At 43.7% G+C, this 12,181-nt stretch overlaps 1 protein-coding gene across 2 annotated transcripts; it reads right to left on the bottom strand.

Annotated features, from left to right (window-relative positions):
* Positions 1-545: 545 nt before the first annotated feature.
* LOC138745568 (hemagglutinin/amebocyte aggregation factor-like) lies at positions 546-11,720 on the bottom strand. Of its 2 annotated transcripts, none has more exons than XM_069902742.1 (5): positions 11,638-11,720; positions 5,163-5,241; positions 4,596-4,784; positions 2,152-2,304; positions 546-695 (listed from the first exon to the last, which is right to left on the bottom strand). In XM_069902742.1, exons 1-5 carry the CDS (start codon positions 11,690-11,692, stop codon positions 650-652), a joined length of 522 nt encoding a protein of 173 aa, XP_069758843.1. In that variant the 5' UTR covers positions 11,693-11,720; the 3' UTR covers positions 546-649. The 2 variants fall into 2 exon arrangements, with proteins under 2 accessions (XP_069758843.1, XP_069758842.1); XM_069902741.1 differs by lacking the exon at positions 11,638-11,720 and adding an exon at positions 11,229-11,625.
* Between the last annotated feature and the right edge of the window lie 461 nt (positions 11,721-12,181).

Here is a 12,181-nt window from a genome sequence, read left to right as displayed (position 1 = left end):
GACATGCTCTTCAGTCAAGATTTGAATGGAGAAGAAGTTCGATGAGCTGAATGGCCTAATTCTGCTCCTAAATCTTATAGTCTCATGGACTTATCCAGCATAATCTATTGATGGAAGCTTTAGTAGCTGATAGTCTTACCCAATAATTAAATCTATATCTCACATAAAAATGGGTGAATTAAACAATGTGTTGGCAAAGATCATACAACTGGACTTTATATGACAATCACTGATAGAGTTAGGGCTGTAGATTTGAAGAACTATTAGTTGAGGTAAGTTGTCATTCTCACTTGAGAGAAAAGAACAGGCTAGTTGTTGTGGGAAACCAAAATAGCACACATGGATTCAACTGAATATTTCTTTGTGTAGACTTCAGATGTGTTCACCCTTTGAGTGATTTTTAATTATATATTTTGCCTTTGCTGTACTCGAGAAGACAAATCTAATACTATCTGTAAACATGGAACTACTTGCCAATCCATCTTATTTTGACTGTTATAACTTGCTTGCCCAATGAAAATAATTGAGAAAATATTTCTGCAGTCTAAAATTTTAATTTATTTAATAGTTTATGAAATTTTCAAAGTACACTGTATATTGGTTGGAAGGTCATCTGATCCTGAGTGAATGTATCTCTTAAATGAAATTATCAACATGTCTGTTGTTCACAATGTTGGTACTTCCATCGACGGTCCCTGAGAATAAGGAAAAAGACAGCAAATTAAAATATAATTAATTGGTTGAAAATAAATGGAGACACTTGATCTTACTACGATATCAAAAACCTCCCTACCACCCCACCAGCCTCCACATCCAACATATTGCCCTCTGCCATTTCTGCCATATATTACATGATAACACGACCAAACACATGGTCTCCTCTCCACCCCTCTCTGCCTTCTACAGTGGTTGTTCTGTCTGTGACTCCCTCATCCAGTCTGACCTTCCCACCAATCGTACCTTAGTACCTACCTCTATGATACCAAGATATGCTACACTTGCACCCACACCTCCCTTACCACTTCTAATTGAAGCAATAATTGTGAGTCTACAGGGGGATCATCTACTGCATCCAGTGCTCCCATTGTGGCCTCCTCTACGTTGGAGAAACTGGATGCAGCCTGGGAGATTACTTCGTCGAGTACCTTTGCTCTGTCCACTGCACTAATAGAGATGTACCAGTGGCAACCTATTTCAATTCTGCACCCCATTCCACTGCCCACATGTCTGTCTGAGGTCTCATGCACTGACAGACTGAGTCCACCCGCAAATTGGAGGGACAATACTTCATATTACGTCTGGGCACCCTGAAACCAGATAGCATTAACATCAACTTCTCCAGATTTGATTAGCCTCCTCCCACCCCCTTGTGGTTCTCTCCTTCCCCTATCCGTATCTTTCCTTTCCTCTAGATCTTCATTTGTATAGCCAACCCCTCCCCCTATCAATTCTCACCTTTCCTCTCCTGTCCTCCTATCCTTGTCCAATTGTGGCCTTATGTCTGTTGGCCTGCGCTCTTCCCCCTGCCCTTTATTTCCTTCTCTGCCAGACTTTTTTTATTCAGGTGCCTGCCTTCTCTTTGCTCATACCCTGAGGAAGGGCTTAGGCCTGTAATGTTGGTAATATATCTTTAACTCCTATGGACACTGTGAGACCGGCCGAGTTTTTACTACAATCGCAGCGTCTGCAGATTTTCATGTTTCACAATAATAAAAACCTGATTTCCTAACTACAAAAGTTTCTATTTCTAGTGAGAGAGTACAATAAAGGGCCTCAATTGGTACCTGTGGTAAACCACTGTATGTATGTTTGGCTGTGTTAGGACACGCCCCTTGCTGACTATGCCTAAGGCTTCTCCCACAGACCTCTGAATAAAGGTAACTGTGCCACAGCTCCCTCCTCAGTCCAGGATAGTTGACCAATATGGACATGCCTCCAGTCTGTTCTCAATAAAAGCCTATCAGTTTCTCTACAACTCTAGTCATTGAAGTATTTGATGGTGCATCAGTGCCTCAATTCAGTTTCTCCAAACATCTTTTTGATCCTACTAACTTGGCCAAATTCAGATGCATCTTGGTCTATTTTAATACAGCATGATATGCCCAAAAAGAAAAGCAAAATAAAAATGTTAACAAGCAGTAATTTACTTACTCGTGATAATTATTATGATAGCTGGAAACACCCACAAGGTAACTGGATTCAGGAACTTGCCAGCTGAAGTACTGGTCAAAAGCATTGACATAATTTGTCCAGGAACAGAGTTTGTTGCAAGTATTGTTAACGCGGCAGCAGTAAAATTTCCATCTGAGAAAGATAAAACAATGACTGCAACGATCTGTTAGATATACAAATGGGAACATGTAAGAGCTCTAAACATGTCAAGAAAAGAAAATATGGATAAAGTAGATCAGCCACGTAAAAGAATTTTTAATTGTATTCATGTGGTAAAGTATGTGTTGGGGGGGCGGGGGGAGAAAATAAAGTGACATGAGTACCAAGAGCAAGGTGTCACGACTCTGAACCTCTGTCTCTGTAGCACTAAGCAAGAAATTAAAGTGTTCTGTCTGTCCTCTTGTGGGTTCTTAGTGAAACGAGGTGCAGTGTGTAGACACTAATATATGGGAATCACAGAGGTTTTCCTTCTATTCCATCGGCATTCTCTGTTCTACTTTTGACTGAGAAAATGCACACTATTTACCAGAAGGAATCCTGTTATGTCACCAAAGAATTTTGTCCATGGCCTAGATGAGGGTTAATCTATAATCTTTGGTAAACAGAACAGTTGTGATAAATAGATTGGCTTGACTTCTGATTTCTGTAACTTCTAGAATTTCCAAGCCTGATCAATTAAAGTGATTTACAAAATATCTATCTCATTATGTCATCTTACCAAGTGAAACACTTTTTTTTAGCTTAGAATGGTCAAATCTGGGCTAAGATGATGTATGAATCCAAACCTATGCAAGTTTAACAGTGGTAATCTCATCCTGTTTCACTTTGAGCAGGAATCATTGTCCTCACCCTCAAGGTGGATGATATTGTTTATCGTGAATGACATAGATACAAGGTATCATATACAGAGAAAACTTGGGACTATTTTATGCTGGAGCATGAACACCACAAGACTGTAAGAGCCGCATCGCACTTGAGTGGTGAGCATCCTCAGTGCGACAGTGTATTTATACATGACTAGCAGCCTTACTACTACTGATGTAAGTAAAAGTTTGCACTGTCAACTTACAAGCTTCTCTGAGAGTTTATTAAGACCTCCGATGGTACAACCGAGAACATAACACAAGGCCTCTAAAGTAATTGGATTATCTTGCACCCTCCCACTTTGACAGTTACAAGGCATAAGCCAGCACCCCAAACAGTAACCTTTAATTTTCCTGTGCTCAGATCGAAAACTGTGTCCCTTCGTCATTTCAGTTACTGTGGTTTATTGCAAAAACACAAGTTTATCGGCATTTAATGCTTTGGTCAACTTTGTTTCATTGGACATCTTCACTTTTCAGATCCTTTCTTATTACAGTTTCTTGGTGCAGCAATATACAGGAAGTGCAAAGAGAAATCTGCAGGAAACACATGCGCTAAAAGATGTTCTTGGTTTTTTCAGTTATCTGCGGACGTGCACAACATTTCACAAGGGATCAAGTAGGCCTCAATTGTCTCACTTATTCAATACCAAGAGGTTATGCTTTAAGAAAGAAAATGTACTATATCCTATTCACATTCACAATTCTTTCATACTGTGTCCTAGATCCCTGAAACAATGGATTAGTCTTCCTCAGCTCCTCTGTAATCCTGTGCATTTTCAGATTTCTGATTAGTCTACTATGGGTGTCAAACAATTGCTAAAATCCATGTGACTACATCTACCCTCCCTGTTACCTCCTCAATACACACAAGCAATTGATGGGCAATGTCCACAGTCTGAAATTGAATATTTCAGAAAATGTCGGAAAAAAATTAGTTTTATTACCCCTCAGAATGTTTCCAACAACTTGCCCAGCACTAGTCCTAACCTAACTATCTCATCAATACTTAGTCCAGGGTTTCTCTCCTTTTAAACATTGGTGTCATGTTAGCTGATTTTCAGTCCATGCCTTTCATCAAAGAGATTGGAAGCTGATGATCAGAACCTTTACTTTCTTCTGTTAAGATCAAGGATGCCTATTGATCTTTTGCAGTTGTTGGATTTCTTCATACTTTCAGTGTTTATTAACTGAAGTATTCACTGGAGTAGTTAAAAGATTACTGTGAGTGTTCCTTTAAGAACTGTGTGTACCATGTGGTATGCTTTTGGATTCATTAATGTTCTAACCACTGTTGTGCGCTGATTGCCCTCAAAGAGAAATGTTCTGCGGGGAGACACACAGAGGTGCACAGTAAGAGAACAAGAAGGAACGCCAAGCCCACGTATTGTTGGCAGAAACATTCAGGCAACAAGCAGAGGTGAAGGTTAGAAAATGGCTCTAATATCAAATAGAATTTATTAACCTTGTCAGTTTTTGTTCACATTTACCAATGAAATATAGTTTTAAAATAACAGAGGCAAAAATTGATGAGAATAAATCCAATATTTTCCAAAGTACCTTCTATCCTCATAATAGTTATGGTGGTAAGATTCTACACCACTAATAACGGAGTCAAATGGGCAGGTGAACGTGAACTCTTTATCAAAGTCATTTGCATAATTGGTCCACATACAAGTTGGCAGCTCTTCGAATGATCTCTGACATTGGAAATCCCATTGACGGTCCTCGTGGTAATTGTTATGCCGACTGGAACAGAAAGTATGAGGCATTTTATTAGAACTGCAATTTTTAGGTCATTTGGAACTTAGGTGCAGGACTGTAAATACACAAAAATACTTATTCATTTAAATCAATTTACTCAGATGGAGAAAGTTCCCCCCCCCCTATTTACTCCAAAAAACATCATCTGAAATGTGCAGAAGGAGTACTGAAACAATGTGCATTATTCCAAAGCCCAAACGATGTTATTTGAGTAGAAATGGGTGAGGAGGATATGACGATTACCCCACAGATAATATCACGAGGTAACTGAAGAATGAAATTCACATGCATTAAAAGTAATACAATCATGGTAGAATTTAAAGCTTCCACTAGATCACCGTGCAAGAGCTTTTTGTAACTCACCTTGAAATTGAAACAATAGATTCAAACGAGGGACAGGTATAAAGCAGTTTTTCATCATACTCATTCACCCAGTGATTTCCTGAAATAGAGTACAATCATTTCTAATTTGCCAGGTATAAATTATGATAAAAGTACAGATCGAACAGTCTTTCAAGACACTGCTTATCGGTGAGGAAATAGTCAATATGTCAAAGCTCAATACAAAGGATCTGATTCAGACTCAACTAGATAGTCTTATTAAAAGGAACACACTTAAGCAGCATCTGTGAGAAGGAAAGGAAATTTAAATCTTTTGGTGCAGATCATGAATTGAGACTGGTTCAGGGTCTGTGGTGCGCTATCGAATAGAAGCAACACACACAAAGCTTAAAGAATGTTCTACAGGTTTTATTCAACATAAACTTCCACAGAGCTGGCTGTGAGAATGCTGTTGCAAGCACTGAGACTGGCCTCGAAGGGCCGGATCTAGCTTATATCCCGAAGGGTGATTGGCAGCTGACTGGATGGAGCTTGGTCCATTCAAGTCAGCTGATTGACAGCCGGCCAGGTGTGGTCTGTCCTCCGGTGATCTTCCTGCAGGTACACAGTTCACCCTCTGAAGTAGGCCAGTGGTGTATCACCACATTCATCCCCTTCTTTAAATTGTCTGGGATGGGGGGAGGTTACCTCCAATGTTCCACAAGCTCCAAACATATGTACCTTATCTACAAATTTAGATAGTCTGGCCGCCGTCGGAGTCTCTGAGACCATCACAGGATTATCCCCTGGTCAAGGGCCGGCGAGGGTAAGAGGGAGCTAGTCGGGGTGCTGGGGCGGGGGCTGGAGCGGCTGGCATGGTACAGCACAGTGGGGTGGCCAGGGCAGCCAGAGTTGGAGTATGTGTGAGGCGTTGGATGAGTGGGGGTGGGCTGTGGTCGCCCCCCATGGTTTGAATGTGCCCAGGGTGGGGAAGGCACAGCAGGCCAACTTGGTCCTGGGTATCCCACATCGTGTTGGCGTGGTCCTGAAGTGATGGAGGCTGTGGTGCGGTGGTGGGTGCTCCCACTGGTGCCAGGTCCCTGGTTGAGACAGTGTCCTCCCTGCCGCTGCGGTACCTAACGTAGGCGTAATTGTGGTTGGCGTGGAGGAACACCTGCTCGACCAGTGGGTTGGTCTTGTGGTCCCAGGGACATGAGTCATGCTGGGAGTGAGATACAAATCGCTGATTTCCTAGGGAACTAAAACAGGTGTTCGTGGGGGGTCTCGTGGTAGCTGTGCACAGGAGCGACCTGATGGCATGAAGCACCTCAGGGAGGGCATCCTGCCATACTCTATGGACCAGCCCTTGGACTTCAGGGCCAGGAGGACTACCTTCCAGATTTCCCCATTTTCGCGCTGTACCTCTCCATTACCCCTTGGGTTGTAACTAGTCATGTGACTAGTTGGAATGCCCCTTGCAGTTGAAGCTCATGAAGCTGGATTCCCCCAGTCTCTGTGAATGAACGCGGAGCAGCCAAACATGGTGAAGATCTGCGTCAGCGCCCTGATGGGGTGTCTGGGCACAGAATGGCGAAGGGAAAACGGAACTAGTCTATGACTGCCAGGAAATAGACATTCCTGGAATGTGGAAGGCAGGGGTGTAATGGACGATTTAGACCATGCTTTTGCTTATACAAGTTTAAGTATCAGTAACTTGCTTTGAGAATAATGTATGAAGCTGACATAATCTAATTTACACCATGAGACCCAGAGAAGCAGTTGTCTTTTGCTGGTCTCAGACTGTCAGGAGACCTTGAAGATAAGTAAACCTCTGCAGGTGCCTTGGCTTCTTCTCATACTACTCCCAGTGGGTTCCCCGTTTTTTGGAAAGGTCTGCCCACTGGCCCAGGCCACCACCTTTTCCCTCCCACCTGAGGTGCAGGCAGCCTTCACGCGCAACAGGCAGGATATCACAGACACCACGATTCATGTCGGGACGAGGACTCCCCCAGGATGATGGGCTATGAATAAACAATTTTTGGGTAATATAAGCCATGGTCCCACTGCTGAAGTTTCAGGCTCCCTGATGGGTGGCAACATCTCTCAGCAAGAAGAACCTCTAGAGTCCAACCAATGTCCCGGTCGGGGGAGGTGGAGAAGCTGCTACCGGCGCCCCGACAACCTACTACAAGTGTGCAGTCGTTGCCTCGCTTCGGCAGTTGGGACCAGTCCAGGCGTTGATAAGTATAATTGGGAAGGGCTTGCATATTGTAGTTTGAAATCATCTTTAGATTTAGTAATAAAGATTTGTATAAACTGAAGTGCTCTCAGTGTGTGTCACTGTTTTCTTTCGGTAGCTCAAACACTGTGACCAATTTAAAACGAACAAAGTGAGAAGTACAAGTTTACCCTTGAAGTCTATGCTGAGGCGTTCAAAGGACCGGGTGGCCTTTACAACGTGGGCCTGGGTTGGGCAGAAGAAACGGGGCTTGCATTCCGCGCAGACCTGGCACGCCTCAGTCATGGCCCTGATGTCCTGGACGGTGTACAGGAGGTGTCGGGACTTGATGAAGTAATAAAAGTGAGTGACGCCTGGGTGGCAGAGGGACTCGAGCAGGGCCTGCAGCTGGTCATCGTGGAGCAATGTGCAGGTACGGGAGAGGGCGTCGGGGGAGTTGTTAAACCCTGGTCGGTACTGGATCTACATTGTTAGCTTGACTCTCCAGCGCAGGATCTTATCATTCTTGATCTTGCCTTTTTTGTGTGGTGTTAAACATGAATGCCACTGCATGCTGGTTGGTGAGGAGGGTGAATCTCCTGCTAGCCAGGTAGTGGCGCCAGTGGCTGACTGCTTCCACGATCGCCTTTTCAATGGCGGAGTGCCCTACCTCGGAACTGTGGAGGGTCCTGGAGAAGTAGGCGACAGGGCACCCCTCTGGTTAAGGGTAGCATGAGGGCTACATCGGAGGCATCGCTCTCCATCTGGAAGGAGGAGTCCTCGTCCCGACATGAATCGTGGTGTCTGTGATATCCTGCCATTTGCGCGTGAAGGCTGCCTGCACCTCAGGTGGGAGGGGAAAGGTGGTGGCCTGGGCCAGTGGGCAGACCTTTCCAAAAAACAGGGAACCCACTGGGAGTAGTATGAGAAAAAGCCAAGGCACCTGCAGAGGGCCTTGAGTGTGTGGGGGAGGGGTAGCTCCATTAATGGGCGCATCCATTCTGGATCCGGGCCGAAGACAGCATGTTCCACGATGTACCCAAGGATGGCGAGGTGGGTGGTGCTGAACACGCACTTCTCTTTATTGTACGTGAGGTTCAGCTCCTCGCCCATCCGGAGAAATCTCTCCAGCTTGGCATCGTGGTCCTGCTGGTCGTGGCCGCAGATGATGACATTATCCAGGTACGGGAAGGTTGCCTTTAATTTATGTCGGTCTACCATGTGATCCATCTCCCTCTGGAAGATAGAGACCCTGTTAGTGACCCCAAATGGAACTCAACGGAACTGGTAGAGGCATCCGTCTGCCTCGAAGGCAGTGTAGGGCTTGTCCTGTGGGTGGATGGGGTGTTGGTGATAGGCCGACTTCAGGTCAATAGTGGAGAAGACCCGGTAGTGGGCTATCTCATTGACCATGTTGGCTATCCTCGGTAAGAGGTAGGCTTCCATCTGGGTGCAATCCATGATCACCAAGACTTGAGCTCTCCATGCATTGTTGCTGGGCTCTATGACACCTTCCGCCAGAAGCCGCTGCACCTCTGCCCTGATGAAATCTCTGTCCACGGCACAATAGCGCCTACTTCTGGCAGCTATTGGCTTGCAGTCTGACGTGAGGTGTGAGAAGAGGACGGGAGGGGCAATGTGCAGATTGGAGAGGCCGCAGGTTGGCCGGGGTTGGTTGGACGGCACACTGTGAAGTGTGAGTGGGAGTAGGAACCCCCTGAAGGTGAGGGTGACACTCTCCAGGTGGCATTGAAAGTCTAAACCCAGGAGGACTGGGGCGCAGAGTTTGGGCATGATCAGGAGCCTGAACACGGTTTATGTCTCTCCCCCCAACCCCAACGTCAGATCGGCAGAGCAGTGCCCGAGGATATTAATAGTTCGGTCCGAGGTGGCGAAGGCGATAGAGAAGGTGGTGGGGTGGATTTTGAGTTTTAGGGAGTGGCCATGATTGGGTGAATAAAGCTCTCTGTGCCGCCACTGTCGATTAGGCACTTTGTTACCTACCTATTGATTTTGACTGTGATGGATATCCCTGGTCAGGGTGGTAGCTGCTAGGACCATCTCGGGGTCCGAGTCGTCATTCCCTAACGGCAGAGATGCAGCCAGCGGCATCCTCTGCAAGCATTGTGAGATGTGAATGTTGACCGATGGTGCTCTCTGGTGGTGGGTGGCGATCTGCGGCATCCAGAGGCATGAGGTGCATCGGTAGGGTAGTGGTTCTCAACCTTTTTCTTTCCACTCACATAACCCTTTAGTATTCCCTATGCCATAGGTGCACTATGATTAATAAGGGATTGCTTAAGGTGCTATGTGGTTGGAAAGAAAAGGTTTGAAAACCACTGTTTTAATCATATCTAATTGACTTCGTTATGTGCACGGTTTCATAACTCCAAAGGAAATTGGCCAATGACAATTTTTCTCAAGCAAAATATTTCAGTAATAATTGTGTCTAGAGCAGTGATTCTCAACCTTCCCTTCCCACTCACATACCACCTTAAGCAATCCCTTACTAATCACAGACCACCAATGGCATAGGGATTACTTAAAGTGGTACATGAGTTGAAAGAAAAAGGTTGAGAACCACTGGTTTAGTCCATCAAAGTTAGAGCATTCACAAATCTTCACTCTTCACTCCCTCTGAAAAATTGGAAGATTTTGTACAAACTGCTCAGCCTTCGCATAGCTCAAAAAGAACTTGTTTCCTTCACCCATTATGAAGATCTTCAAAGTCGCTGGATGATCCAGAACAAACATATCCTTTCTCCCATAAAATCTTCTTAACTGGAGTGAATTCTCTTCTTTTTAATAAATCTGCACATATCATGGTTAAATACTACTTTAATACCTTCATACTCAAGTGGGTCTTCCAGTCGATCTCACCTTTGCTGCTACCAAAGACAGAATCTTCTCTTTATCTTGGTACCAGAGAAATTTAATTCATATAGATTGTGGTTTTTGAGTTGGAGACAGTTTGGGTCTGAGAGCCCTGTGTACTCTTTCAATCTCTTGGTTGATCAAAATGTTCAGCACCCAGCATTTCAGGAAGCCATTGCAGGAGAAACCCAATCATATCTTGCTTTTCTACATCTTCTTTGTGACCCACAATCTTAATATTGTTTCTCTTACTAAATTTTCCAATATATCCACTTCTTGTTTCAATTCCTTATTCTCCATAGTTAAAGCAGTAGTCGTATCTTCTACTGTAGTTATTCAATCCTCTACTTGCTGCATGTCTTCTTGCATTCTTTTCATTGAACCTTCTAACTTGGTTAATTTTTTCTTCATTTTATTAGCAACCTCAAGTACTTCACATTGCATTTACCCACAGTTCATTATTAGACATGTCCTAAGACTTGGTTTTAAGTCTAATTGTCACAGTTCAAGTTGTTTTTATTTTCTTTACCTCTTCTTCTTCTCCTCCTCCTTCTGGATCTTCATTCTCTTCACTGCCCAATGTCTGTGACCCCGAGTCTGCTGAAGGCCTCCATTGTTCATGGATGCGCGGTGCATCACTTCTGGTTTCCTCTTCTTCAACACCATCTCTCTGTCACTGTGGGAGAGCAGCGACGAAAGAGGAGCCCTCAGACCACCCTGAGTGCTAGCTCCCTGCTTCTCTTTACTTTTCTCGTCTTCCCATCATGATGGGCTCCAGATAAGGCAGCAGCAGGTTTTTCTTTTCATGGAGAACTGGTGTTGTGTAGATGTTTAAACATAATTTAAACAGTTTTTAATCACTTAAAGCATAACTCAACTTTTTTTAGCAGTTTTCCCAGGAGGGATAACTTCCACATCCTAACCGTAGAGCATCACATGACTTGTTCCCCCACCTCCCCCACCACAAACATCATTTTCAAGCCCAAAAAATACTTAAACACAGTTGCAAACCTTACCTGCATAGAGGACTAAATCACAGTTGTTTTGTTGACAAACCAAGGACAATTCATGTGGTTTCATTTCATTTTCCTCAAATTTATGAAAAAATATACTCAATTACTTTTTCTCTCTACAGTATTAAGGTTTCCTTCGCTCGTGCGAAAACTCAATCTGTGAGGTTCATTCCAGTGAATAACCAGCTTGCAAACCAGTCAAAAATTCCAAATTAAACTGTAATTCCACCTTAATTGGTTAATGGCCAAGACAATAGGATAAAAAGTATCGCCCTTCTATTTAAAGTTCTGTTAACCTGATGTTAGCCATGCTACACCCTCGGCATTGTCTAGATGCTGATGGTTATTCCCTCTGAAGTGCTCAACACTGAAGTGTGTTGGGTTAGTGAAATTCCAGAAGCATTTGTTGTACCTGAAGTCTTTCCATGGATACCAGCAATGACAAGAAAAAGAAGGAGTGCTTTCATTGTTTCTGAACAAAGGGTTGAAACCAGTGGTAGAGCGTGGAAGTTGTGCCTTGCAATTATACCCAGGCAATTGTTTGTTTTTAAATATTAATCGACCATGCATATCAGTTGTTTAAAGTCCTGTCAAGTGCAGGTGCTGTGAGAAACATTGCTGAGTCGTAAAAAAGAACTGCACGTGCTTTTTTTTTAGAGAGAGTGGGGATACATTTCCAAAGTTCATTTAGCTGGGAATGTAAAATAAGTTATTTATTTTACAACCCAGCATTAATTCTTTCACCCAACGATAGTTCATATTATTTTTATTGGGCTAATTAGGATTTTAACAGATCCAGTAAGATTTTTCTTCACCAATATTCTGTTCCATTGTTTATTAAACCTACTGTATCTCAAACATTTTCTTACTTTTCTCATACGCACCAAGTTCTTTCTGCTCCACTACAGATCTCAGTCTCCTATCAGGTAGTGTACCCAATAAAAATGCTTACCTCA

The sequence above is a fragment of the Narcine bancroftii genome, chromosome 11 (assembly GCF_036971445.1).
Source record: "Narcine bancroftii isolate sNarBan1 chromosome 11, sNarBan1.hap1, whole genome shotgun sequence".
Taxonomy (NCBI): Eukaryota; Metazoa; Chordata; class Chondrichthyes; order Torpediniformes; family Narcinidae; genus Narcine; species Narcine bancroftii.
The sequence above is the reverse complement of the archived record's forward strand: the minus strand, read 5'-3'. Positions and strand labels throughout refer to the sequence as shown.

Coding starts and splice junctions, on each gene's coding strand:
- LOC138745568 (XM_069902741.1), bottom strand. CDS start 11,292: ATGAAACCACATGAATTGTCCTTGGTTTGTCAACAAAACAACTGTGAT. Junction 5,242..11,228: donor TGATTTAGTCCTCTATGCAG/GTAAGGTTTGCA, acceptor ACTCTATTTCAG/GAAATCACTGGGTGAATGAG. Junction 4,785..5,162: donor TCTATTGTTTCAATTTCAAG/GTGAGTTACAAA, acceptor TTTCTGTTCCAG/TCGGCATAACAATTACCACG.